The 27,165-nt window shown below is 49.2% G+C and overlaps 1 protein-coding gene across 2 annotated transcripts in view; it reads right to left on the bottom strand.

Moving 5' to 3' along the window:
* Nucleotides 1-27,165, bottom strand: part of ATP10A (ATPase phospholipid transporting 10A (putative)) — a 184,258-nt gene that overhangs the window by 37,023 nt on the left and 120,070 nt on the right. For both annotated transcript variants that reach the window (XM_073011982.1, XM_008017346.3), the window contains exons 3-8: nt 18,053-18,138; nt 10,229-10,335; nt 9,350-9,481; nt 7,262-7,392; nt 5,062-5,314; nt 546-763 (exon numbers count right to left, since the gene is read on the bottom strand). In XM_073011982.1, the coding sequence (XP_072868083.1) occupies nt 546-763; nt 5,062-5,314; nt 7,262-7,392; nt 9,350-9,481; nt 10,229-10,335; nt 18,053-18,138 (927 nt within the window). The remainder of the gene's footprint in view (nt 1-545; nt 764-5,061; nt 5,315-7,261; nt 7,393-9,349; nt 9,482-10,228; nt 10,336-18,052; nt 18,139-27,165) is intronic.

Below are 27,165 nucleotides of genomic sequence, written 5' to 3'. Positions count from 1 at the left end.
ATGAGGCCACCACAGAGTGAGCCAGGGGGATTCTTCCCCTCTGCTGTGCTGGTAAAACATGTCGGAAGTGAACGCCTCTTTCAGAGGTCATTGCTCACTTCTGTGCCTCTCCCTGCTGGATGAGGGTGGTCCATTCATGTCTGGGCGGCTGACAAGGCGAGGCAGAAAGTATTTTATGGATTTGGGCTCGTCTAATTAAAACTCCCTCGGGAGGGGTTGGCTTTGCTTTTTAGCAGTTGTCATCTTGTCCTGAGGTTTTTATTTGCTTCATTTGGCAGCACCGGCTTCCTCTTTGTCACCCTTTCTGGGTGAGTCGCCAGCAATCAACCAGCCTTAGAAGCCGTGGCAAAGGGGCCCTGTCAGTGTCTTGGAAAAGACAACGGTGGAGAGAAAGTGTTGGCCAGAAAAGCTTCTGCTGAGTAGAGCCAAGCCGCCCAGCGACAGGGTATTTGTAGGATTAAATACGGACACCTTCCACGAGTGGGGGATGGTGAAAATGGGGAAGAGGTGTGGCAGTGCCCTAGCAGGAGGCCCCGTACACTCACCATGGGGCTGCTGAAGGCCGTGTGCTTGGACAGCATGCTGGCCCTCTTGGCCTCGGCCCGGCTGCCCGTGCGCCGGTGGGACTTGGTACTCTGGGTTCTGTGCACCACCCGGACACTCTGGTGGCTCCCGATGCTGCCGCGCTGGGACACCGAGCCCCCTCTGGGCACCACCTCCTCCTCCTCCGAGTCAGCCTCCTGGTACCTGGCCAGTCGCTGCGCTGTGGGGAGAGGGCGCAGGGTGAGGCATCGTGGGGGAGGGCTGGGCGGACAGAACCCATTCAGGGTGTTTTAGGTTCCACAAGGCTTCCGGCAGGGCAGCCCCAGAGGATTCACCACCCTTGATCTCTAATAGCAAGGGACAGAGAACATCTTCAGTTAGCTGCAACCTGGGGAGGTTGATATTCTCAACTGTTTCACAAATGAGAACACTGACTTTCATCTCAGAGAACGCAAGGAGCTTTCTAAGGTCGCATGACTTAGGGGAAGGGGAACGGGTTGACGTCCAGCTGGTTTGTTCAGGTACAGCCAGGTGTACATGGGGTAGGGTGGCGGGTGGCTGGAGGAGGGAGGCGGGACAGAGGGTGGCAGGCCTTCCAGTCATGCTGGAATGACTGTGCTCGCTTGGTGCTGAGCTCCTTGCCCATATGGATGGTGGGCACCATCTGCCCCTGTCTGGATGAAATGCTGTGGCACCGGGGGCTCACTATCCTAGACTGCACAGCTTGGACCCCTACAGCCAGCCAGCGTTTGGACTCAGCTTTGAAATTCCATCCAAGGGGATCTTGACTGTGATGTCGCTCAAAAGCCTGTAGAGGCCCCTGCTGAGCAAATTCCCCATGACCCCATGAATGCAGGGCGAATCCCCTGCAGAGGTGGCTGCACCGTGGCTTCTTGCTAACCCATGGCTCTGAACCAGTCTTCTGGGTTTTGCCCAGTGAGGACAGCTTGTTTCACCGTGGATGAGCAAAAAGAGGACCATTCATGAGCTTTACGCATCAGAACAAGTGTTTCATCAGAACGTCAAGCACAGGCATGGTGCTGAGTTAAAGCTGCAGGGCCTGTCAAGAGGCCGGAGAAGGAGATACCTGTGGAGCTGGCCAGCCGCGTGGACCAGGCCCCGTACCGCACATCTCTTAACAGACCCTCTTTGAGAGCTGAGGAAAATGGGGGATAAAAAAGGGGAAGTCACCTGCCCACTGTCACGAGGCCGAGTACTTTGCCAATGCCAGGATTCCAACTCAGGGAGATCCTCACTCCAGGAGCAGACGCCCTGCAGATGTCTCACCAGCTCTCGGGTGACATCAGCCCAGTGCACCATCAGCAAGGACACACAAAACCTGGACACATGACTCTGTCCAGCATGAAGTGAGGGGCTGGGCTTCAGCCTCCGGGAAAACGGACCAGCCCGTCCCACCCTCCCCCAGCAGCGGTCCCGCACATCCGGAGCTCCATGGAGCCATCCTTCAGGGCCCTCTCCTTCCCTCGGAGGCTGTGGGGGCCATGGCTGGTGTGTTGGTGTTCTGATTGGCAGTGGCCCCAGGGATGCCTTCCATGCCCTCAGGGAAGATGAGGCCCAGGAGCAGGTAATGTCCCCTCCTAGGCATGCACAGCCGGCCAGCTCCAGGTCATCAGGCCAAGCCGTCAGAGGGGGTACACCCAGGACTTCCACAGCCGGTTCTGGTCCATGAGCAAAGCTTGGGGTTCAGAGTCCATCTGAACTCCTTTATGAGTGAGATTCGGAGAGGTCAGATCATAAGATAACTGGCTGATGACGCTCCTTGCCTGGGTGCCTGTCAACAGCTGATCCAGGCACTTCTCTAAAACACGCTGCTGAGACCCACGTGGTTTCATTCATCACCAGGAAGCCCCCCGTGTCTTGAGGCAAGGAAACCCTCTGGTTTTACGGTAGCATTTGGCAATTGTCAGAATCTTTCTGTAATCTTAGTTGGGATCCTATCCCCGGGAGCCTGAGCTTCCAACTTTATTATTATCTTTTAAATTTATTATTATTATTACTAACGGATAAATCAGCATTGTATACATTTATGGGCTGCAATGTGACGTTCTGATATATGCGTACAATGCGGCATGATTAAATCACGCGAATTAACAAATCTGTCACTTTACTCACCTATCATGTTTTTATGGTGAGACAGTTAAAATTTACCCTCTCAGTCATTTTGAAATGTGTAATACATTCTTATTGCCTCTGGTCACCCGGCTGTGCAACAGATCTCAAAACCTATTCCTTGCGTCTGTCTGAAACTGGGTCTTGGCTTTAAGGGCTGCTGCAGAACCTACTGCCCGGATCTCTGATCCCCTCAGGACCCTGCTGAGTTCTGTTTTTGAGAAGAGCACACAATGCACTGTGCTGCACCAGGTTTAGTAACTACGGGAGGGGAAGGGGAGGAAGGAGGGAAAGGAGAGGAGGGTAGAAGAAGGGTAAAAAGCAGGGGGAGGCCGAAGGAGGCTGGTGGGAGGGAGGATGGGCGAGTGGATGGAGTACTGTCACCGATCATCTATTTTGGGTGGCAAATAAAACTTTAAACAAAGTGGGTAATTTCCTCTGCCTTCTGTTTACTATGACTGCTTCACTTCATGTTGAGGAAGACGGTGGCTATCATGATAATCCTTGGTTTTATAAAACTCACAAAAGTGTCAGGTATTCGACAGAGGCCTCCCACTAAATCCTTCTAAAGAGCAGCTTCCTAGTCACGCCCGCTTGCATTCCCTCTGCCCGGTTTTAATTTGCTGTTTCCGTAGCATGCACTCGGTTTCCGTAGCATGCACTGGGTTTCCGTAGCATGCACTCGGTTTCCGTAGCATGCACTCGGTTTCCGTAGCATGCACTGGGTTTCCGTAGCATGCACTGGGTTTCCGTAGCATGCACTCGGTTTCCGTAGCATGCACTCGGTTTCCGTAGCATGCACTGGGTTTCCGTAGCATGCACTCGGTTTCCGTAGCATGCACTCGGTTTCCGTAGCATGCACTGGGTTTCCGTAGCATGCACTGGGTTTCCGTAGCATGCACTCGGTTTCCGTAGCATGCACTGGGTTTCCGTAGCATGCACTGGGTTTCCGTAGCATGCACTCGGTTTCCGTAGCATGCACTGGGTTTCCGTAGCATGCACTGGGTTTCCGTAGCATGCACTCGGTTTCCGTAGCATGCACTGGGTTTCCGTAGCATGCACTCGGTTTCCGTAGCATGCACTCGGTTTCCGTAGCATGCACTGGGTTTCCGTAGCATGCACTCGGTTTCCGTAGCATGCACTCGGTTTCCGTAGCATGCACTGGGTTTCCGTAGCATGCACTCGGTTTCCGTAGCATGCACTCGGTTTCCGTAGCATGCACTCGGTTTCCGTAGCATGCACTGGGTTTCCGTAGCATGCACTCGGTTTCCGTAGCATGCACTCGGTTTCTGTAGCATGCACTCGGTTTCCGTAGCATGCACTGGGTTTCCGTAGCATGCACTCGGTTTCTGTAGCATGCACTCAGCTTCTGTCACAGGCAGGAAATGGACCCCAGGCTGCAGTGCAGGGTGCACATTCCCAAGGCGCTGCAGCCCCAGGCATAGCCGTGGCGGGGACCCTGGTCCGCACCCTCTCCTGGCTGGGGCGGGGTGCTGGCTGCAGTCACACCCTGGGTTTCGGAAGCTGGTGTCTCCCCAGAGGCACCAGGTTGGAAGGAGGCAGCCACAGATAAGGAAGGGAGAGGTGGGAGTGGGGACCGCTTCAATAATTGGGAGTGAGGCGATTCATCTTTCCAGTTCCCAGGAACACTGTTCCAGAGGAGAGAATGAAACATGAATTAGCCGGTGCCCTTCTGAGGATTTTATGACTAGAAAATGGATGGGTGACAACAGAGACACCTCTTTGTCCCTTGGTGTGGCAGAGCAAGGGAACCGGATGCCTTGGAAGGTGGCAGAGCAAGGGGACCAGATGCCTTGGAAGGTGGCAGAGCAAGGGAACCGGATGCCTTGGAAGGTGGCAGAGCAAGGGGACCAGATGCCTTGGAAGGTGGCAGAGCAAGGGGGCCGGATGCCTTGGAAGGTGGCAGAGCAAGAGGGCTGGATGCCCCGGAAGGTGGCAGAGCAAGGGGGTCGGATGCCCTGGAAGGTGGCAGAGCAAGGGGGCCGGATGCCCTGGAAGGTGGCAGAGCAAGGGGGCCGGATGCCCTGGAAGGTGGCAGAGCAAGGGGGCCGGATGCCCTGGAAGTGAGCTCCTTGCAGGTGGTTTGCCTGGTTGCTTGGCGGATGCCTGGCACCCCAGACACTGCAGGAACAGGACGGGCGGCCGTGCCAGTGCCTGCTCTATAAATAGCACCAGGCTTCAGGCATCTGAGCTGCTCTGACAGCCACGTCTTTATACTCCCTTGAAAATCAGTAATCCCTGAAGCCTGTGGGGTGTGTGTGAAAGTGTGTGTGTGTGAGAGTGTGTGTGTATGTGTCTCCAAGCAGCTCTGGATAGAGCAGCTTTCTGGTTCAGCCCGGGTTGAGAGCCCCACACCTCCAGACTCACCATTTGCATCATGAGAATATTCTACACCAGACACGGTGCACCTTCGGAAAACCATCTTATTCTCTGTCAGAGTGCCGGTTTTATCTGAGAAAATGTACTGTATCTGCCCTAAGTCTTCCGTGATGTTCAAAGCTCGGCACTGCAGCTGCGAGTCTGTTTCTTCGTCATACAACTGTATGTCTTGGTTAATGAAGTACACTTGGCATGCTTTAACAATTTCAATGGAAACGTATAAGGAAATTGGGATCAAAACCTGGAAGAGACAAGGTACACAGGATGAATGATCGTGAGGACCCGGGAGCCGGGAAATTAATCTATTTAAATAACAAATGACTACAACTGCAAGGAAGTAGGGACTATACTGTACCTTTAAGAGCTTAAATAGCTTGGTTTAGAGTCAATATTGGAAAAGCATTAGAGTATTGGCAAAGAGAGTAAACTAGGACAGCTTATGGAGCAGCTGCAGAGCAGGGATCCACTATCGTGTCTGGAAGTATGGTACCCATGGCTTGGATAGAAGCAAGCAAGTTGTGCTTGAGAGAGGCTAGGACAGGAAAGAGAGAAAAGAGAAAAAAAATCATGGCACAGTCAGTCCTCATAAGCAAGGTCACCTCACACCACACTCCACGGCGGCATTCAACCCCCGAGCTTTCCCTGTGCTCCCATCTCCCAGGAGTACAACCCCAAGTTCAGGGGACAGTGCAAACACAGCACAGTCTTCCTTCAGATGCCGGTTCTGTGCTCTTCTTGTACAATGCAGAGGAAAGGGAAAGAGGCTTTGAGAAAAATATTCAGTGATGCCTTCATAATTTAAGAACTATTCTCCTCGAAAATAATGTTTACTTACTCATTTATTTTGGTAGAGTAACAGTATTGAACTAATGTTTACAGACTCAGAATATCATCCACAGACTAACTGGGTTCTCCTGGGAACTGAAGTACGTTAATGAAACACCAACTGCAGTCCTAACTCAAGGCTAGAACAAAATTTGCATTCAAAAAAAAGCTAATTTAGACAGTTAAATAAGACTGTTTCCTGTTGTATGAAGCACATATAAGCGACAGCACAGGTTCCCTCCTAGGCAAAGCCTGAGCCAATGTCCTGTGGTCACTCAGTTCCCAGGAAGGTTGGTGGTGAACTCACTGCCCCCTCGTCCTCTGGACTCTGGGACCCTCCCCACTCTTTCACAGACCTTTCTGGGCATAGATAGCCAGTCATTGACTGGGAGGCATCAGGGAGGCGTGCAAATTAATAATAATAGTAAGAATAACAAGTGCAGACAAATGCGGTGTGGATAACCGCAACTAAATCCCAGAGCAGAAAAAGCATATTTATGGAAGGACTAGTGGGATCTGAAAGAAGTCTGGAGTTTTGTTCAAAGCAAAGGACTAGGCCAGGTGCAGTGGCTCACGCCTGTCATCCCAGCACTTTGGGAGACTGAGGTGGGTGGATCACTTGAGGTCAGGAGTTCGAGACCAGCCTGGCCAACATGGTGAAACCCCATCTCTACTAAAAATATGAAAATTAGTCAGGTGTGTGGTATGCCCCTGTAATCCCAGCTACTCTGGAAGCTGAGGCAAGAGAATTGCTTGAACCCAGGAGGCGGATGCTGCAGTGAGCCAAGATCGCACCACTGCACTCCAGCCTGGCAACAAAGCGAGACTCTGTCTAAAAAAAAAAAAAAAGAAAAAGAAACAAGAAAAAAAAAGAAGCAAAGGACTAGAGTTGGCTTCTTAGTTTTCACAACGTACCATGACAATGTAATATGTTCACATTAGGGAAAACTCTATGGAAACTCTCTGTAAAATTTATTTAGAAAACTAGATTTTATTTTGGAATAATTTGAAGATTTACAGAGTCTTTGCAGCTTTTCTGTAAATCTTCAAATTATTCCAAAATAAAATTATTTTTTAAAAAAAGTAACTGAAAGGAAAAACAACAAAAGGAAAACAATGACCCAAACCACACCCTCAAAGTACAAGAATCTTAAGAACAGAAAAGGAAAATTTTGACTTAAAAATCCCCCAAGGAAAGATCCCATAGATGATTTAGGCTGAAAAATAAAAAGCAGAATCCAGGCGGATATATTTGCTGTCCTCCCAGATGCAGAATTTATAGGAAATTCTGAACAGAGTATGATGATTTTAAGTTCTCTTCATAAAAGTAAAGCAATTATTGTACAATACTGAGTATTGTTACCTGCAGGACTATTATCATTGTTAAAAATGAGTAAACTGCAGCTGTGACTGGGGATAAGGAGTTTCCATCAGATGTGGGGACATAAAATAATGACTTCTTCTCTTGATACCGCCATATCCACAGTCCATGTCCTGTAGTAAAGTTCAAAGAGAAATGTCATTCATTCAATGGAAAAATAAGAACATTGCTAGCGTATATTAAAGCAAAACTTTAATATTTGTTACCTGATGCAAGCACATTTGGTTTTCTTAGTCATCTTTGCCATGTCAGAAAGCGAAAACACACAATGTTCTTGGCACCTTCGATCCAACTTCAGGAAGGAGGTGGGACTTGGTCTCTTCCTCACACTGAGAGTTTCCCATTGTTGGTGCTAAGTGGCACCACTTGTCCCAACACAAGCTACCCGTGTGTTGGCAGCTGACAGTGTGAGGCACCAAGACGGAATTTCTTAACACACATCTCACGAAACACCAGTCTCATGAAATGTGCAGCAAAAACAGTCAGTCGGCTCGGACACTGCCCTTATTGTCCTTTCCTGAGATTCACAATTCACATATGGGAGGCTCTGGGAAGCCAACAGTAGTGTACATTGCCTAATCCACTGGACCCGCACCTGTCTGGTCATGGAGCCTTTTTCAGGTCCCGTACATCTGTATCTCATGCCACTGGGCTAAGACCACCTCACACCCACTTGGTGTGGCCCCACATGGAACCTAACTGCTAGCCCCTTCTTACGATTCAAAGCTATTTTTTTGTTTCTCTTTTCATGAAGTTCCCATTAGTAACATTTGTGCTTCTCCAGCTCTTAGCCTTAGTTCGGCACCAGCTTACTGATACTTCTTCCCCTGGAATTACCACCACTGCTGTGACGAAAACATTCTTTCACTAAGAAATCGTCAATTCAGAAAATAACGTTACAGTCAGCCCTCAGGATCTCCTGGGTTCCATATCCATGGATTCAACCAACCGTGGACCAAAAATATTAGGAGAAAAAAATTCTATCTGTGTGTATTCCCTAAACAACACAGTATAACCATTATTTACATGACATTGACATTGTGTTAGGCATTGTAAGTAACCTAGAGGTGACTGAAAGCAGGGGTCCCTAACCCCAGGCTGCGGACTGGTACTGGTCCACGGCCTGTTAGGAACCGGGCAGCACAGCTGGAGGTGAGTGGCAGGCGAGTTAGCATTCCCCGCTGAGCTCCGCCTCCTGTCAGATCAGCGGCAGTATTCGGTTCTCACAGGAGCATGAACCCTGCTGTGAATTGTGCAGGGGAGGGATCCAGGCTGCACGCTCCCGATGAGAAGCTAACTGGTGCCTGATGATCTGAGGTGGAACAGTTTCATCCCTAAACCACATCCCCTGCTACCCCCATATCCGTGGAAACATTGTCTTCCAAAAAACCAGTCCCTGGTGCCAAAAAGGTTGGGGACTGCTGATTTAAAGTCCAGAGGAGGGTATAGGTAGGTTATATGCAAATACTCTTCCACTTCTTATCAACGACTTGAGCGTCTGAAGATTTTGGTATGGTGGGGGAGTCCTGGAACCAACCCGCCATGGATGCCGAGGGACAGCTATCCTCTGCCATGCCCATTCACCCCGGCATTTCCATGTGGCCTGTGCTGATGCAGGCTGCCCTCGAGTTCAAGTCGGTGAAAACCGGGGTTTTAACTTTAGAGTGCTAGGCTTGCATGTTTGGGAGCAGCCCACCGAGCTCACCTGGAGCCCGCTCATTTCTTTTTGTTTTTTTTTTTTTGAAACAGAGTCTTGCTCTGTCACCCAGGCTGGAGTGCAGTGGTGCGATCTTGGCTCGCTGCAACCTCCACCTCCTGGGTTCAAGCCATTCTCCTGCCTCAGCCTCCCGAGTAGCTGGGACTACAGGCCCCTGCCACCTCGCCCGGCTATCTTTTTTTTTTGTTTTTTTGTATTTTTAGTAGAGATGGGGTTTCACTATGTTGGCCAGCTGGTCACCAACTCCTGACCTCAAGTGATCCTCCCACCTCGGCCCCCCAAAGTGCTAGGATTACAGGCGTGAGCCACTGCGCCTGGCCCCCACTTATTTCCGATCTGTCTAGGAGACTTACCGACTGCTGAAAACAGAGACATGCAAACAAGGAGGAGGACACACCAGAGCACGTCGCAGTTCATCTGCCTCTCCAGCTTGCTGCGCTTGTAGCGGGGCCCGCTGTTGTTCAGCAGAGCCTTGGTTTCATGTCCTGTTAGGGAGGACACAGGACACGGCAAGTCAGAGCCCAGAGCTAAGGGACCAGCTGCACAGACGGTGTGGAGGGAATTCCACACTGCCATTCACTGGTGCTTAGGTGAGAAGCTCGGTCAAAAAAGCAGGGTTTAAAATTAATCTTCCTTCCTGTTGAACAGGTTGGAAAATAAATAAAATAAAATGAAATTAATCTTATATGTATAATGATTGTGGAGAAAGAAATGGAAAGAAATACTCCACCGTGCCAAGAAAGAAGGCTTTGGGTTGAGGTACTATTCAAATAATTTTTGCTTTTGCTTCTTTCCGTTTTCTTAGTTTTCCAAACTTTCTACAATGGGGATATGTTACGCCTTTTTTTTTTCTTTTCTTGAGATGGAGTCTTGCTCTGTTGCCCAGGCTGGAGTGCAGTGGTGCAAACTTGGCTCACTGCAACCTCCCTCTCTCAGGTTCAAGAGACTCTCCCGCCTCAGCCTTCCTAGTAGCTGGGACCACAGGCGCAGGCCACCACGCCCCACTAATTTTTTGTGTGATTTTAGTAGAGACGGGGTTTCACTCTGTTGGCCAAGCTGGTCTCAAACTCCTGACCTCATGATCTGCCCGCCCGTCTCAGCCTCCCAAAGTGCTGGGATTACAGACATGAGCCACCGTGCCTGGCCACGTGATTCTTAGGAAGCAGTGAGGGAGAAGGGCTGGAGAACACAGGGCCGCCTGGCGGCAGGTGGTGCCAGGTGCCCGAGCCTACCTGCATAGATGACGATGCCGACGACTGCGTCCGTGTTCCTGAGGGTGCAGCCCCGCAGCAGCAGGTTTTCTTTATACAGCCCAGCTTTTTTCCCGTTGTCATGTATGCTGTGGAGGGGCGGTTGGCACGTGTCACGTGGTTGCAGGCATGTACCTCATGTCTTGGGCGGCACTGCCTTGAGGAAGGAAGGCCCTGACACAATGAAAGCTTGGGGATGCCGGAATCTGGACTGGGAAGGGGACAGGGGGTCCCGAGGGTGGGTGACTCGCCCTGTGGGTCTCTGCAAGAGCTAAGATGGGACTGCTGCTCACTAGTCACTGGGCATCCAGAAGCAGCCCCAGGGCCCGGCGTGTGTTTGTTTTGCAGACGGAATTGTTTTCACTCCAGGACTGACCACCGCTAGGAGGGGCAAACCCCCAACCGGCCAAGGAAGGCCTTGCTACGTGGTCTCTGCACATCTCCTGCTCAACACAGGAAATGTTACTCCTAATCACAGCCTCAAGTTGTCATAAAAAAACAAACACCTTTCTACAAAGGGGGATGATATTGGTTTCATTTTTAACATCCTTTTCTCTTACAAGAAGTTATAAAGTTATTAGAAATATTAATATATGTGGTCTGAAATGTGGTAAATTCCATGAGGCAATTCTATACATTCTGTTTTACTACTATTTAGATTCAGAGGGACAGTCCAAGCTTAAGCTACTGGTTTTCAAATTTGTCCTCCTGGCCCACTAATGACCCAGGTTGGCTGGGCAGCCTTGGGCTAGGATCGCACTGGGACAGATGAGGCCCCAGGAGCCAGGGGCACAGGTCACAGTAGGAGGCCTCATAACCGAACTATGGCCCAGGCCTGCTATAGTTTCAGGTTTCCAGAACAACAGCAGGGGCCCAGCCTAACCCACCCCAGGCAGGGCCACCAAGGGAGTGCCTTTCAAGAGGCCACCTTTTCACACCTACACCTGCTCCACACATATTCCCCACACTCTCACGGCCCAAATGCTTCCTGTGTGGCTCTTAGCGGCTCACCAGGGACCCCTGCAGGGGTTTCCCTCCAGCCAATTCTTAGCCTCCTGACCAGGGAAATAAACCTATGCCCTAGTGAAGAAGAGAAGCTAAACAGTAAAGGCAAGGCTGAAATGCAAGCTGGGAGGATACATTTTCTACAAGTCAGTTATTTACCCACAGCAAGGGTTCTTCGCCAGAGCAGACACAGGGGGCCGCACAGGGCTATTCAGCCAACGCTATGTCTACTGCTCCCTTGGCAATTTCAAGACGGAGTAAGGTTTTCCTTTAAAGAGAGATTCGAGACCACAAACCACTTTGGCAGCCACAGCACTGATAGCCTGACAGGTATGAGACATCCTTAGGTACAAAACCCGGCTCCACACTTCTGGAGTGAGGTCCCCCCCACCACGTGTCTCCCATGGACTTCTCCAGCGACAGCCGGACAAAGACACCACTGCACTGGGACAGCAGAAAATAACAAATCGTCTCCAAGTTCAGGTTATGCTTATTAAGGACGAACGATAAACTTAATAGAAACAAGAAAAATGTTCTACATTAAATGTTCTTAATTGTGACACTGACTTTTGAGCAACTACTGTGATTTCTGATGAGTCCAAGCCAGACGGAAACTCATGCAAACAAGGAGGAGGACACACCAGAGCTACACTGACCTACACAGGTCCGTGCCAGAAGAACGAGGGAATGTGGGGGACGGGAGCGCACTCCTGCGTGAACAGCCCCACATCAGAAAGGGGAGGCTGGAGAACAACATCACCATCAGGTGCCTGGTGCCTGGGCTGGAAGCTGCCTTGGGCTTGTGAGAGAGAGGCGCCCGGCCGAGGGCAACATAGCCCCGGGACCACACAGGCACGAGGCTCAACTCCACAAAGATGCACACAGGAACGTCATCTGTCAGCTCCTTTGTCATGGGCCGAACTGTGTCCCCTCAGAATTCAGCTGGTGAAACCCTAACTCCCAGGACTACAGAATATGGTTGTATTTGGAGACAGCATCTTTAAAGAGATCATTAAAATGAGGTCCTTTGGACAGGCGTGGTGGCTCACGCCTGTAATCCCAGTACTGTGGGAGGTTGAGGCAGGCAGATCACTTGAGGTCAGGAGTTTGAGACCAGCCTGGTCAACGTGGTGAAACCCCGTTTCTACTGAAAATACAAAAATTAGCTAGACATGGTGGTGGGTACCTGTAACCCTAGCTACTCGGGAGGTTGAGGCAGGAGAATTGCTTGACATAGAGGAGGCAGAGGTTGCAGTGAGCCGGGATCATGCCACTGCACTCCAGCCTGGGTGAGAGAGCAAGACTCTGTCTCAAAAAGAAAAAAAAATGAGGTCCTTAGTGTGGGCCCTACTCCATAGCACTAGGTCGTTCTAAGAAGAGAAGATCAGGCCACAGAGACACACAGAGGGAAGACCATGTGAAAACACAAGAAGACATCTTGCCATTCATAAGCTAATGAGAAAGAGACTCAAAAAGCACCAGTCCTGCAGACACTTTGATCTCAGATTTCCCAGCCTCCAGAACCAGGAGACAACAAAAGTCTGTTGGTAAAGCCACCCAGTGTGTGGCACTGTTTCAGCGGCCCAAGCACTCACACACATCCTTTAACATTTAATTAAGCCACTGAGAAGGCCTCGTGCAGTCCAAGCCCCCAGGTCTGCTGACTCATCAGACCCACGTCTTCCGAATCAAAACTGGATGAGAGAACCGTCTGGTGAGAACACCAGCCATCCACTGAACAGTGCCCCGTGCAGGCTCCAAGGGAAGTGGCCGTGTTCGCCTGGTACCTTCTGCCCTGTGTTTCTTCTCAGAAGATATTACGTTTTCCTGACCACACCTGCTGTTGGTAACGGGTCTCGTTCATCTGAGTCCCAGCACATTAACAAAGGTGAGGGCCCGCAACCAGGGTGGGAATCTTCCCCTTCCAACACAGCGGTGCAGGGCAACAGTGCTCGGTGTCTCCTCCACGGCCACAGGCAGCAACGTACAAGCCCGGCACCAGGGACAGCAGTCTCCAAGCCAGTTCCTCCCCAGGTCACATTGCCTCCAGCAACCAGAGCCCCAGACCCTCCTCTCCGCAGTACCCAGGTGATGGCTCCACGCTGGCATGGTCACTGGCTGTCCTTGACTCCTCCCTCATTTTTTACATCCATTCAACCTTATCTCCACGTTAACCTCTCTGGCTGTGTCTTTAACCCATGTCCCCTTCTCTCTATCTCCATGCAGCACTGCTGATTTAGGCGTCTGCATTTCTCTTGCTGGAGCCTGCAACACACACTTGCTGGCCTCAGCTCCACCGGCCTGGGTTCCTCACACAGGCACCGCAGCAATCTTCGAGTGTGTGCATGTGAGTGTCCCCTGCAGGGTTCCTCATTGCTCCAGCTTGATGCGGGGCCCAGCCCGCTCCACAGCCCCTGCTTGGCCCACGGAAGGGGTGGCTTCTGTGCTTTTCTGCCCCAGCAACCCCACACAGCAAGTTCTGTGGACTCTGTGCTGGCCTCTGCCTGAGGGAGCCCGGCCTTCCAGCCTGGGCTCAGGTTCTGCCACCTTCAGGGCAGTCCTCCATGCCATACTCCCAGGCCCTCCAGCCAGGCCTGCTGGCAGTATTCCTTCCAATCCTCTGCTTCCAAATAGGAGCTGCTCATGTCCTATCCATTGCACACCCCAGTGCCTACCTCAGAGCTTGGCAAACATTGAAGGCTGCCTGGCCCTTGGCTTTGAGCTGGGTCCATCCAGTGGGGATGACGGGAAGGACACTGGAGGAGTGCCTGAGAGCAAGAAAAGACAGGGAGTAGGCTGGGCGTGGTGGCTCACACCTGTAATCCCAGCACTTTGGGAGGCTGAGGTGGGAGGATTGCTTGAGGCCAGGAGTTAGAGACCAGCCTGGCCAACACAGTGAAATCCCATCTCTACTAAAAATACCAAAAAAAAAAAAAAAAAAAAAAAAAAAAAATAGCCAGGTGTGGTGGTGCGTGCCTGTAATCCCAGCTACTCGGGGAGGCTGAGGCAGGAGAATCACCTGAACCCGGGAGGTGAGGGTTGCAGGGAGCCAAGATTGTGCTACTGCCCTTCAGCCTGGACGACAGAGTGAAACTTTGTCTCAAAAAAAAAAAAAAAAAAAGACAAGACAGGAAGTTTATTCCCTGCTCCCTCCTAGAGAGGCAATACTACTGGCTGGCAGTGCCCCCTGACCGGGGCTATGAGTCTCCCCAGGCATCTCCCTGGTCATGAGTCCCCCAGGGCCACTCTTGGCAATGACCTCATGGCAATGACTGCGCAGCGGCTACTAATCCAGTGTCTGCTCTGTCCCCAGTACGTCCCCTACACCCACCCACGCCTGCAGTTTAAATACCTTAGCAAAGATGTGCCCTTAGCAAGCATCCTTCCTCATCTGTATGAATTCGGGTGTTCAGTCTGCTTCCTAAGTGGATCCTGACTGACATGAGTTGGGAGGAAGGAATGACAGATAATTGCTTCCACTGGCAAATCCTGGGCAGAATTTTCTTTAAAATAATATGTTCAGATTTTTGTTTATCTAACAAATTAAGTATGGAAATTACCAAACTGTTTTGTGCTGATGTTCAATATTTTTAAGCTATAAATATGTCAACTAAAGGTGGCAAGGTGAAATTAAAACATTCCAGTTTGAGTGAATCTAGTTGACGCAGTTTATTTAATGCTTGGTCACTGGCAGTAAAAGGGCATTTTGGATACAGCCCGCACAAGGCTCCCACCAGATCCCAGGTAGGAGGGGACAGGGACCGTGACAGCTCTGTTGTTAGTGACAGCTCTGCTGCCTTTACTAACCATGGTCTTTGGAGGGTGTCACCCACCAGGGCAAAGAGTTTACCCCAAAATGCAGCTGTGCTCGTGCCAGCCCGATGTGGTTGCAGAAGGCTGTCAGCTCAGAGCCCTGCTCTGTGGGGTAAGAATGGTCACCAAAAGAGAACACGGCTGGCTACACTTGTAGCCGACAAAATAGACTAAGTCGAAAACTGTCCTATAAGACAAAGAAGGGTCAATTATGCAGGAAGACATAACAATTATACATACGTATGCATCCAATATCAAAGCACTCAAGAATCTAAGCAAACACTGACAGGTCTGAAAAGAGAGCTAGCGAACCGGCTTTACAGAGTCAAATGGAATTTTACATCGGATGACCAGTTAACCAGACAACCTCTTTGCTTGATTCTTTAGGGGAAAATGCAAATTTTTGATTGGTTTGTGGCTTCAGAGGTGACTGTGCCATAAAGTTGGCTGTACCTAATCAGCAGGGTCAGGCTGAACCAGGTCTCCATTCCCAGGAGGCCTCTCTGGGCGAGGACACCTCAGGGCAGGGGCTGAGGAGTGAGTGCCGGGAACAGCTAGAGAAGGTGGGGAACGATGTTACTTCCAGATCCTAACTCTAAAGATCTCATTAGGGTTTAACTATATGAGGATCCTTCCAAAGAATGCAGCCTTAAAGGGCACTCAAATAATGAGGCTCCTAGCACTATTTTTCTGCCAGCTTGAGATATATTTCACAGACTACAATGTTCACTCATTTAAGTTCATCCAGTTCTGTGTTTTGATTTGATTCAGACAGGGTCTCTCTATTGTCCAGGCTAGAGTGCAGTGCTGTGATCACAGCTCACTGCAGCATGGATCCCCTGGGCGTAAGCCATCCTCCCACCTCAGCCTCCTGAGTTTCTGTGATTACAGGTGCGCACCACCACACCAGGCTAACTTTTTTTGTGTGTGATTTTTGTAGAGACAAGGTCTCACTACATTGTCCAGGCTGGTCTTAAACTCCTAACCTCAAGTGAATCTCCCATCTAGGCCTCCCAAAGGATTACAGGCCTAAGCCACTGCACAGCCTAGCTTTTTTTTCTGTTTGTTTTTGTATCATCAGAGTTGTATAACTACCACCACCAGCTAATATGAGAACATTTTCTTCTTTCTTTTTTTTGAGACTGGGTCTTGCTCTGTCTCCCAGCATGGAGTACAATGGCACAATCATGGTTCACTACAATCTCTGCCTCCCCTGCTCAAGCGATCCTCCCACATCAGCCTCCCAGGTAGCTGGGACTACAGGAGTGCACCACCACACCCAACTAACGAGAACATGTTCATAACCCTAAAATAAACCCTAGACCCATGGGCAGTCCCTTCCCATTCCTATCTCACTCCACACCCCCAAACCCTGGCCACTGCCAATCCACTTTCTGTCTCTAAGATTTTCCTACTGCGAGCATTCCACACGCGACACCTTCTAATTCATGTCGTACATCACGTACATTCCTTCACTGGACTCTCACGTCAGCCTATGAGGTTGCCAGGCAGCCGATGATACCTCCAGGATTCGGAGAAGGCCAGGGCTCAGGAAGACAGAATCACTTTCCTAAGGCCACCTCCCAGGGAAGAGGAAGAGCCTCTATTCAGGCTAGGGTCTTCTTGCTACAAACCCAAGCACAGTTCTCTTCTCCAAGTGCAAACGGTTAATGTTTCAAGTTTGGAATGGCTGGTCTTAAAAGAGGCAAATCTGCCAGTATTTCTGGGCTGTGTGGTGTGAAGGTTACGGGGCAATTTCAGTGGGTGACGGGGTCAACATCTGGCTGCAGACAAATTTCAGCTTTTGCTGTGCACAGTTCACTTCTGTTGAGTCATCCCCAGCCCTACCGCCTGCCACTGTGTGCTGGGCACAGGCAGCAATGCTGGAGGTGCTGGCAAATCAGAAGACTCAAACTCACACTGAAAGTTCTCAGAAATGGGGCCACTTTCAGAAGCAGATCGTCCCCACACCTCCGTGTGTCTGCGGGGTGCGGTGGGGGGAGACCACTGCCTGGGCCATTCAGCGGCTGCAGGCATCAATGATCCCTCCCCAACTCCAAGTACGACAGTGCCAGGAGGCGGCCCCTTGTACTGCAGGGGAGAGGGCTGAGCCCACAGGAGGTGGCTGAGGCGTGATAGCTGAACAGTGCTTGAGGGCAGTGGAACGTCATGTGTGTCATGCCCCTGTCACAGGCTTGTTCTCCAGGAGACCATCCCCAAGGGCCCTAGCAGGCCACTCAGCACCTCCGTCCTGACACTGCCTATTCTCTTCCATGGTTTTCCCCACACCACTGACCACACACACACACTTGGATTATTATGGAAATTTCCAAACAGACATGAAGGTTGTCTCTACTACTCCCCATCACGCGGCTTCAGCAAGTGCCAACACAGGGCCAGGCCTGTGCCCTGATCCACCTGTCTTTCTGTTTTGGAGCAGGAAGGGGCTGGCCTACCAGACACACTCTAGGTTATGCTTATTTGTTTTAATTGTCTTTCTTTCCCCCTAACTAGAATGAAATAAACACAAAGGCAGGAACTTCTATTTATTCAGTTTACCACATTACATCCAGTGCCTTGAATGCGCCCAGCATGTAGCAGGTATCAATAAATACTTGTTCAGTGACTGAGTGGAAGCACACATCCACGAAACTCCACCCGGCCTACTCCTGCTTCCATGTCACGGGGCCATGTGTGGTCAGCGACACGTCTCTGCTCACACCCATCACCTTCCCAGTGCCTGCTAGCGGGAGGAAAAGCGGTACCTCCTCCTTACAGATGGTCGTGGCGAGCTTCTACTGACAACAGGCTCTTATCCATCAGTTCCAAAAGCAGCCAAGAAGGCTCAGGTGCTGGGCCACATTCCCGAACAGCTACACCATGTGGCAAAGAGTATTAAATGCATACTTTATAACTGAGCGAGTGTATGCACCTGCCTATATAGTTATCAAACAGAAGGATGCGTGCGGGCAGACGCACGATACTCACATGCAGCCGCGAAACCTACTCAGGTCGTTGTTTGGCTTCTCGCATTCGATCACGCTGGTGAACGTCAAAGGATTGAATTCGGAGACCTAAAATAACAGCACGTATACATTAGAGAAATCCGGGCTCAGGCTGCTCCATTCCAAAAGGCACGTGTTTTTCTGTCTTGCATCTGCGGCAGGCAAATTTCATGGGGGAAGAACTCAGCCTATGAATCTGTGGAAAGCCGAGGCACCGCCTTCTCCACTGTATAATAAACAACAGTTAATCATTTGATAATGAGTGGCAGTTGGGGGACTGATGCTGGTTACTGGTTAGTAAGTGAGCAGACATGACTGCAGCTCTATTGCAAAATGAGGGAACAGGCGATCAAGCAAAGGAGGCCATCAATGAAGCAAAGGGATGAATGAGTTTTTTAAGACACACGGCACTTGCCCATTTTTACAGACTTGGAGAAGCAAATTCCACCTGGAGAACAGGAGCTTACAATAAATTCTACTTTTTCAGCGTACACTACACGATCTTCATGGATCTTCGATGAAAAAGATTTACATAACCAATGAGGGAGTCAATGAGGTAGTCAACAATTTCTTTAGTATTCTGCTCAATTAAAAAAAAAACCAAAAAAACCCTGACAACTCACCACAAAAAAGTCTTTTGAATTTTTCCATTGATAGATAGAACACAGCCTGGGTCATACAAAAGACTTAGGAGTCGGGGGAAGGAGGAAGAAGGGAGAGAAATGGAGGGAATAAGCTTTCAGTATAAATGAGTACAATTAGTGGATTTCTTTTTTATTAGCTCTCTGGTCAGGCCTGTCATTCTAATTAATCTATCAAGTGTCATAACAAGGTAAAAAACTGAACTATCTTTGTTCACACACACAAAAAGTAAAGGTGGTTAGAAATCAAGAAATGGCATAAACACGCCTGACACCACGCCAGGTGACTATGGCTCTGCCACAACCACACATTTCCCTGCACAACCACACATTTCCCTGCACAGAATACAGCCATAAAGGTAATTACTCAAAACTCACTTCCTACTGTTTCCCAGTGTAAAGTGTACATTAAAAGGGGCGTGTGTTAGATAATCGTAGCTCGATTCAATAACTGAAACTGAAATGCTATTTTAAAAGGCACTTCTTGGAGTTTAATTTGCCATCAGTCTCTCTTTTCCTTGGACTGAAACGGCCTCTCGCTCTATTTCCAGAGCGAGGCTCTGTTTCAAGGAGTCTTGTGTTTATTTAAAGCCTGCGGATTATCTTGAAACCAGTGGATGGCTTTTTCCAGGGCAGACATTTACAGATACAAAGTACAGGATGGCCATGAAGGCAGTGAGTTCCAGAGAACACCAGGATTATTCTTGGCAGACAAGGAGGGTAGGACTTAAAAATATTCTGTCTCTGTTTATTATTCTTTCTCTCTAAGAAAAATGTCATGGACATGGCTCAGAAACAGCAGGACATTCTGTCTCTGGGACTTCAGAGTTCTGTCTGTAATGTTCTACCAACAATCCTGTGCCCTGGGGAGTGTGCGCAGGGGCGGCCCCAGGCACAGGACGCCTGGCTTCCTCTGCTTCCTTCTGGAACTGGGGAGGATTTGGAGGAGTTTTAGAACTGGAGGGATCTCTAGAGACTGGCATGGGCTGACCTGGAGCCCCTCATCCACCACTAGAACTCATATGTTGAAGTTCTAACCCCACGTAGCTCAGAACGTGTCCTTATTTAGAGATGAAGTCTTTAAAGAGGTAACTAAATTAGAACGAGGTCATCAGGGTGAACCCTAATCCCACATGACTGGCGGCCTTATACAAAGAGAAAATCAGGACACAGAGACACACGTAGGGGAGATCATGCAAGGACACAGGGAGAAGCCAAAAAGAGAGGCCTCAAAAGAAACCACCCTGCTGACCCCTTACTCTCGAACGTCCAGCTTCCAGACCTGCGAGAAAATAAACTTCCGCTGCTCAAGCAGCCCAGTCTGCGGTGTTTCATTACAGCAGCCCCGGTAAACGAACACAGGGACCAACTTTGAGTTTCTCATTTAAAAAGCATTTCATGTCCACAGCACACCTTCTGAATGAGGAAAATCCTGTTTACGGTGTTTATTTCTAACAACAGCCAATACAGCAACACACTCCTCACTTAGGAAATATATTGATTTATCCCTCCATGCACTCATGTCTACCCCTGCCTCACTCCAAATCAGCTTTGAAGTCATGCCTGAGTTATCCATCAGTCAGACTTGTCAACCTGCCCCCTGGAGCATGGACAGAGCTGGAGGCCCCCGATCCACCCTTCTGCTCTGAGCACACTAACTCCATTCTTCTTAAAACGTAGATATCGAGCTAGGGAGGAGGAAGCAATTGTAGAGATGGATGGTGGTGACGGCTGCACAACAATGCGAATGAGCTTAATGCCACCGAACTGTACGCTCACAGATGATTACAATGGTAAATTCTATGTTATGCATATTTTGCCGTGATAAACAATTTCATTTATGGCCATGCCACCCTGAATGCATCCAACCTTAACTGATCTTGGAAGCTAAGCAGAGTCAGTACTTGAATGGGAGACACAATTTAAAACTTTTTAAGTGGATGTAAACAAACTCTGATAATTGACTGAGAAGAAATGAAATAATCATCAAGTTGAACATAGACCAGAAACCTGGGACTTTTCAGTACAAGTACATAAAGTCTCCATCACCAGTAATTCCTAAGGGCACTGCCGTTCTCATCGTCGTCACCACCAACATCATTACGAGTTTTGGGAGGCGTGCCAAATGCCAGGCGTTGTGCTAAGTGCCCTTCAATGATCACACAACCCTGCCAGAAAGTCGGTTTTCGCACCACCTTCAACTTAGAATCTTTAAGTATCATGCCCAAGGTCACAGTGGTCTTGGAGTGATGCACTGGAGCTTTCTTGGCCTCTGAGCTATCAGCTCAACCATCAATACCCACAGAGACAATCTGGCATTAACAGAAAAAGATTGTGGAAATAAGCCAGAAAATGTGTAACAGATTCTACAGAAATATCCCCCAAAATTTAAATTGCTTTTTATTTTTTATTTTTGAGACAGAGCTTCACTCCTGTTGTCCAGGCTGGAGTGCAGTGGCATGATCTTGGCTCACTGCAATCTCCGCCTTCTGGGTTCAAGTGATTCTCCTGCCTCAACCTCCTGAGTAGCTGGGATTACAGGCACCCACCATCACGCCTGGCTAGTTTTTGTATTTTTAGTAGAGACAGGGTTTTGCCATGTTGGCCAGGCTGGTCTCGAACTCCTGACCTCAGGTGATCCACCCGCCTTGGCCTCCCAAAGTGCTGGGATCACAGGTGTGAGCCACCACGCCTGGCCTTAATTGCTTTTTAAAGTTCTAAGTTTCCAAAATTTAAGTTTTAATGTTTTGAAAACATGCTTCAGTTCAACATACCTTAATCTGATCGTAGATACCCTCTTTCCATCTTCAGCAATGCCCGTGGATGTGGGCTTACCAGAGCCCACTCAAAAACAGAGTAAAAAGTCAGGAGTCTGGGGACTTAGTGCTAGTTCTTCTGATTAATAAACATGAGACTTTTGGCAAGTGAAGAGAGGGCATTTGGACTCGGATCTCTGGGGTCTCTGTTGCCCTATAAGTCCACAGTTCCGTAGGATGCAGAGGTGGTTCCAATTAATCCCTGTGCTTGGGACGACAGACTCACTATTGTGGAAACAGCATCACCTGCAAGAGTGCTGCCACACATGCCAGCCTCAAGCTGAAGCACTGCCCTCTACAGCTCTGCCGCAGCACCCCAGCATCTCAGACAAAAGGAAGCTGACAATGCAAAGGGTTCGCCCACTGCAGAGCAACAACATGTTTAAATAAATATCTCACTGGCAAGAAAGAAAGTGCTCATCATTTCTGTCGCTGTCTTATAAATATTTCTGAAGCTTCTTTGGGCAAAGTGATTTGACCTTACTAGGTGGAAAGAAAGAAGCGGGACAGTGGTGCAACAGAGAGCCCTCCAGCCCTGCCCCTGAACTTGCGTTTCTGCTAGAGACCACAGCAGAGGCGCTCCAGGGATGCCCAGAGCCCTGCGGCATGCTTCTGCTTCCTCCTGATGCCTGGGACCTCCTCCAGGTAGAACAGCTGCGTCCCCTCTTCAACCACATGGGGGAGGCGTGTGTCTAATTCAGCAGTGCCCAGATTGCTGCTTGAATGAATGGTTTGATTCACAGCGGAGACCTTATTACCAACCTTGTATTTCACATTTGCATTAAGTGAATTGCTACTAAGTAACTCAACAAAAGCAAACACAGATGTCCTCCATCTTGAAACAGAAGCAGTGATGTTGGAAAGGGCATTTATAGTCCATTAAAGAGGATACTGTTATTTTTTTCCTATCATAAAAAAACTAAAGTAAAGAGGCTTATATTGCTTCAGCAATGGGGTGGGCACACAGCACAGGTGCACACTTGGGTCATCTGCAGGTTGGCTGCCAGCAGGGACCCTGCCTAATGCTCCAGGTGGAAACCTCTGAGTGAGGCCTGTCTGGGTCTCTGGATGATGTGGGCAGAGAGAAGCCTGGTGAGATAATGCACAGAGCACAGAGGCGGCACCTGCCAGCCAGGCAGGGCCACCGGCTGCACCAGCGAGAAGACATGGAGAACACGCATATTCCCGTCCTCTGCATCTGGACCCCGTTCTGAAAACGCCCTTTGCGTTCCCTCTCATGATACTCCTATCACAAGGAGTATCATAATACTCCTAGGTCACAAGGAGGTTGAGGTCCCCCTGGTTCACCTCCAGCCTTGACATCACTCCAGGACATGGTCCTCGAAGGCTCTCAGTGGACAAACACGATACCTCTCACTGCCTACCTGGCTTTGGTCTCGCCGCCTCCTATGGGCCTATTTGTCCCTGGACTGAATGATCCCCGTCTGATCACAGAAGTATCCCACCTTAGCGAAGCCTTGGAGACAGCTGCTGCCCTACAGGAGGCAATCCTCATCCCATGCAACAGCAAAGTTCTGCCCAGGGTCGCAGTGCTGAACTCCTCGGCTGCCACCCCTCCCGGCACCCATTCCTGCACACAGGGAACCCTGAGGAAGCCCAAACCTTTCTGCATGGCTTCTTTTGTCTTTCCATCCTGCAGCATCAGGCGAAGTGCCCATCATTTAGCATTCAGGATGTTGTCCTTTCTGGAGAAGCCTTCCTGACAGCCCCCTGGGAGGGTAGGCAGGTGTCACAGCTCCGAACTTGCTTGGTCCCCACGCAGACATCAAACCCTGTGCTTCCCGGGTGTGGCTGGAGCTGGCTCCCATCCCTCCTTCACTAGACTACAGGTTCCCTGAGCCTGGGTGTGGCTGGAGCTGGTTCCCATCCCTCCTTCACTAGACCACAAGGTACTCTGTGCCCTTGAGACCGCAGTGCCAGGCACACACACGGTCAGAGGGTGATGAATGCTTATTTCAGACGGATCTCATGTGCCACAGGCTTCCGAATCACCCCAGAACTCCGTGCTGGGCTCTTGGGGACCTAGCGCCCCTGGCTGCTGCACCATCTGCAAGAGGGCCTGGCGAGGCGTCTCTGTGGTTCCGGAATGCATAGTTCCTCTTTTTAAAGTGCGAGCACGTTTCCCCTGGCAGCAATATAAAATGATTTCTTCATAGTCCCTAATCTAGCTCCTTAGCTCCTTACTTATTGATCATGGGTAGAGAATACCTTAATTAAATTAAGCCAAGCATTTTCACCCAAATTAATGGAATAATTACCCCCAACTCTTTTGTTTTGTACTTTCTTTATTATTACTATTATTATTTTGTATTTCCATCTAATTTGTATTTACCACTTGACGGTCAGTGCTGTGGAAATTCAAAGGAGGGCAGACGGCCCGATCCCAATACTGAATGAATGAGTGAATTCACTCGTTCACAGCCAAGACTGTATTGTCAGGAGAACAGTTTCAATTTGCTCAACTGAAATAGAAAAGTAGTCTGTTTTGTCCACCCCGGTGTCTCCTGACACGTAGTGGGCACTCAATCAGTTATATACCCAAGTGAAAGCGTCCTGGTGGCAAGAAACACCAAACATAACAAGGAAACTTAACTCAGAGTGATAATTTCTCCAAGTTCTACAGATTCAGTGTTACTCTAGGGGTTTATGTCCCAAGACAGATACTGAATAGAAATGACCATGAAACCCATTTAGACAGCAATGTAATCTACAATAGCGGCTGTGATTGTAGTATTTAAGGTATCCTACATGTGGAGGTGATAAGTAGGTTGGCCCAGCCGCGCATGGCAGGACACTCCACTGCACGTCACAGAGCATGTGACAGATTCTGTGAGTGCTGCGTCCCTGCCTGACGTGGTCCTCGTCTCCACGGTGACAAGGTGACGGGGACAATGAGGACTGGCATCGGGGCCTCCGCAGTCCTCTTTCAGAGTCAACTTCACACAGGTCCACAGGTGGCTTCTGGGAGGCTCACGCCTCGGAGACACTGATCAAGGGGTGTCTGGGTTCTGCCTTCTTTTTCTAACTGGAGATTTTCCTGCCGCAAGCACGAGTGTTAGAGATCAAGTGGTCCTCCCTCAGTTTCTGAGCAGTTTCTGAGCAGAAAGGCAGCTTTTCCCTTGCTAAATTCCAGTTGAGAATGCAGGCGCCAGCCCCGCCTTGCCTTTCCTGCCTTTCATCTTTTGTCCCCTTGCCTCCTGACTGTTTTCACAGTCAAAAAGCCTTGGTAGATGGTGGCAAAATTCAAAGGTTCACAGTGCAGGGTTAGAGTCTGAAGTCTCAAAATCAAAACGCTTTCTTTCCCTGCGGGCCCCAAGCGCTCCACGCTGTTTCAGTGGGCTGAGGCTGTCAGCAAAGCCTTGCTTTCTCCTCCACCAAATGCACCTAAGAGCACTAAGAACTGGCTGTGCGCTCAGACAGTCGGTAATGAGAGCTGTTTCACAGAACACCAAATTCAAACCTAGAGGAGGGCTGTTCATTAAAATTGCCCTCTTGAACGTATGTGTACTTAATCCAACAGGGTGCCCCCGCATGAAACCCGCCTGCAGCCGCTCTGCTGAGCTAATCCGCACAGTCGAGTCCACATAAGCCAGTCTGTTTCCACTGCCACAGGCCACTTGGTGCCTCTTCCATCACTCCAGGTGGGGGTGATGGTGTGAGCAGAGGCACACCTTTGGGGTGTGAACGTGTCATGCTTCGGAGATCACTGAGTAGACAGCCTTGCTGGAGGAAAGGTGCTCTCTCTGCACAGCATAATGGGTCTGGAGCCTCTGTATTTATAATAAAAGGGACCCTAAAGGGAGAGTTCCATGGACCACTGGGCCATTGGTAGCCACGTAGAGGAAGACCATACGACTATTTTAGAGGCCAATCGGGATGGAGAATACAAAAAGAGGAGTCAGCTAAGAAGAAAGCTCTTGTGCTAATCTGGGGAATGATTCCAAGACTAAAATGCCAACAGAAATATGAAATTCTAAAGCACAACCAGATTAGCTCAGTCATCAGATTCCAAAGAAAAGTTAGCCAGCACCAGCCAACTGGACAATTTGGACCAAACCTCCAGTTACTGGCAAACAGAGATGCTGGACAGAAAATTGAAGACAGCTGCCTGGAGGTATGAACAATTTAACAGGAAAGTGAAGAATAAGCAAGCCAAGAAATAAAAAGACAAAAATCCAGAGTTGAAGCTGGGCTTTGAGGTTTCTTTTCCCTGCGGAGGGTCTACAGCTTCTGCAAGATGTAGTTAAGAGGCTGAGTGGAGCTCGTAGACACACGTTGGTGCTCCGGGTCCATATGAGTTGCCTATGGCTGCTGTGACAAATGACCACAAATGTGGTTGCTTAAAACAACAGTCATTTGTTACCTCGCAGTCCTGGAAGTCGAAAGTTGGAAACAGGTCTCACCGAGCTACGGTCAAGGAGTTGGCAGGGCTGTGTTCCTTTTGGAGGCTCTAGGAGAGAATCCATCTCTTTGCTTGTTCCAGCTTCTGGAGTCACATTTTCTGACTTCTGGTTTCCTTCCATTTCTGAAGTTATCAGTGTGTGGGGATTGAGTGTGTCTAACGCTGCATCACTTTGATAGTGAGGTCTGATTAACAGCCTTAATTCCACCTACAACCTTCATTTCTGCTTGCTATGTAGCACAACATATTCACAGGTTTAGGGGATTACAATGTGGGCATCTTTCGGGGGACCACTATTCTGTCTACCATAAAACCTACCAAGAGAGGGGCCTGATAAACTCCTATGCTTTCTAACACAACCAGGAAGAACTGCATCACAGAGAAAGTGAACTGCAGGAAAGAGCATCAACATGGAACTTAATCCAACATGATGTCACTGCATCAAACACATCCAGAACACTGCTGAGCTCCTTTTGTGCAGCTGCTACCCAGCTTAGAGTCAACCGAATGGCCCAGAAAATTCTCAATGTAAAATATGGAGTATAATAATTCTAAATTGCTAGATCCCCTAGGTACTAAACAAAACCAGCAAAGCCTTCTTTATATACGTGTGCATGTGTGTGCCCGTGTGTGTGTGTGTGTGTGTGTATATATAACATATGTATATGAAATACAAGGCCTCAAATTTTTTGTAAAAAGTCAATTTCCAAGTACAATGTCAGACACAGACTCAGGGATAACCAGGCATAACAGGATGTAAAGCATCATGGAAGAACCAACAAAACAAGAATAGGAATAGACCCACAGGAAGTTTAAAAGCATGCTTGCTGTGAGCATAAAGCTAAAGATGCACCTGAAATTTTAAAACAGCTAGAAATTATAAAATGTGACCTAAGAGATTTGGAAAAAATAGAGCCTGCATGAAATTTTCAATTAAAAGCTGACTGCATGACTTATTAGCAGATTTGGCAAACACAAAGAGAAAACTAGCAAACTACAAGAAACATGAGAAAAATGTTTTGAATAAAGCATGGGAAGATGAAAGGATGAGAGGTGCAGAAGAGAGGGAAGAAACCATAAAGGATAGAGGGAAGTCTAACGTGTGTGTAATCAGGGCCCCAGAAGAAAGAGAGAGAGAGAATGATGCAGGAGCAATCACTGAATACATAATAGCTGAGAATGTAGTAAATCTGACTAAAAAGCAACAAACCACAGA

Source organism: Chlorocebus sabaeus, chromosome 26, assembly GCF_047675955.1.
Source record: "Chlorocebus sabaeus isolate Y175 chromosome 26, mChlSab1.0.hap1, whole genome shotgun sequence".
In the NCBI taxonomy this organism is placed as follows: domain Eukaryota; kingdom Metazoa; phylum Chordata; class Mammalia; order Primates; family Cercopithecidae; genus Chlorocebus; species Chlorocebus sabaeus.
The sequence above is the reverse complement of the archived record's forward strand: the minus strand, read 5'-3'. Positions and strand labels throughout refer to the sequence as shown.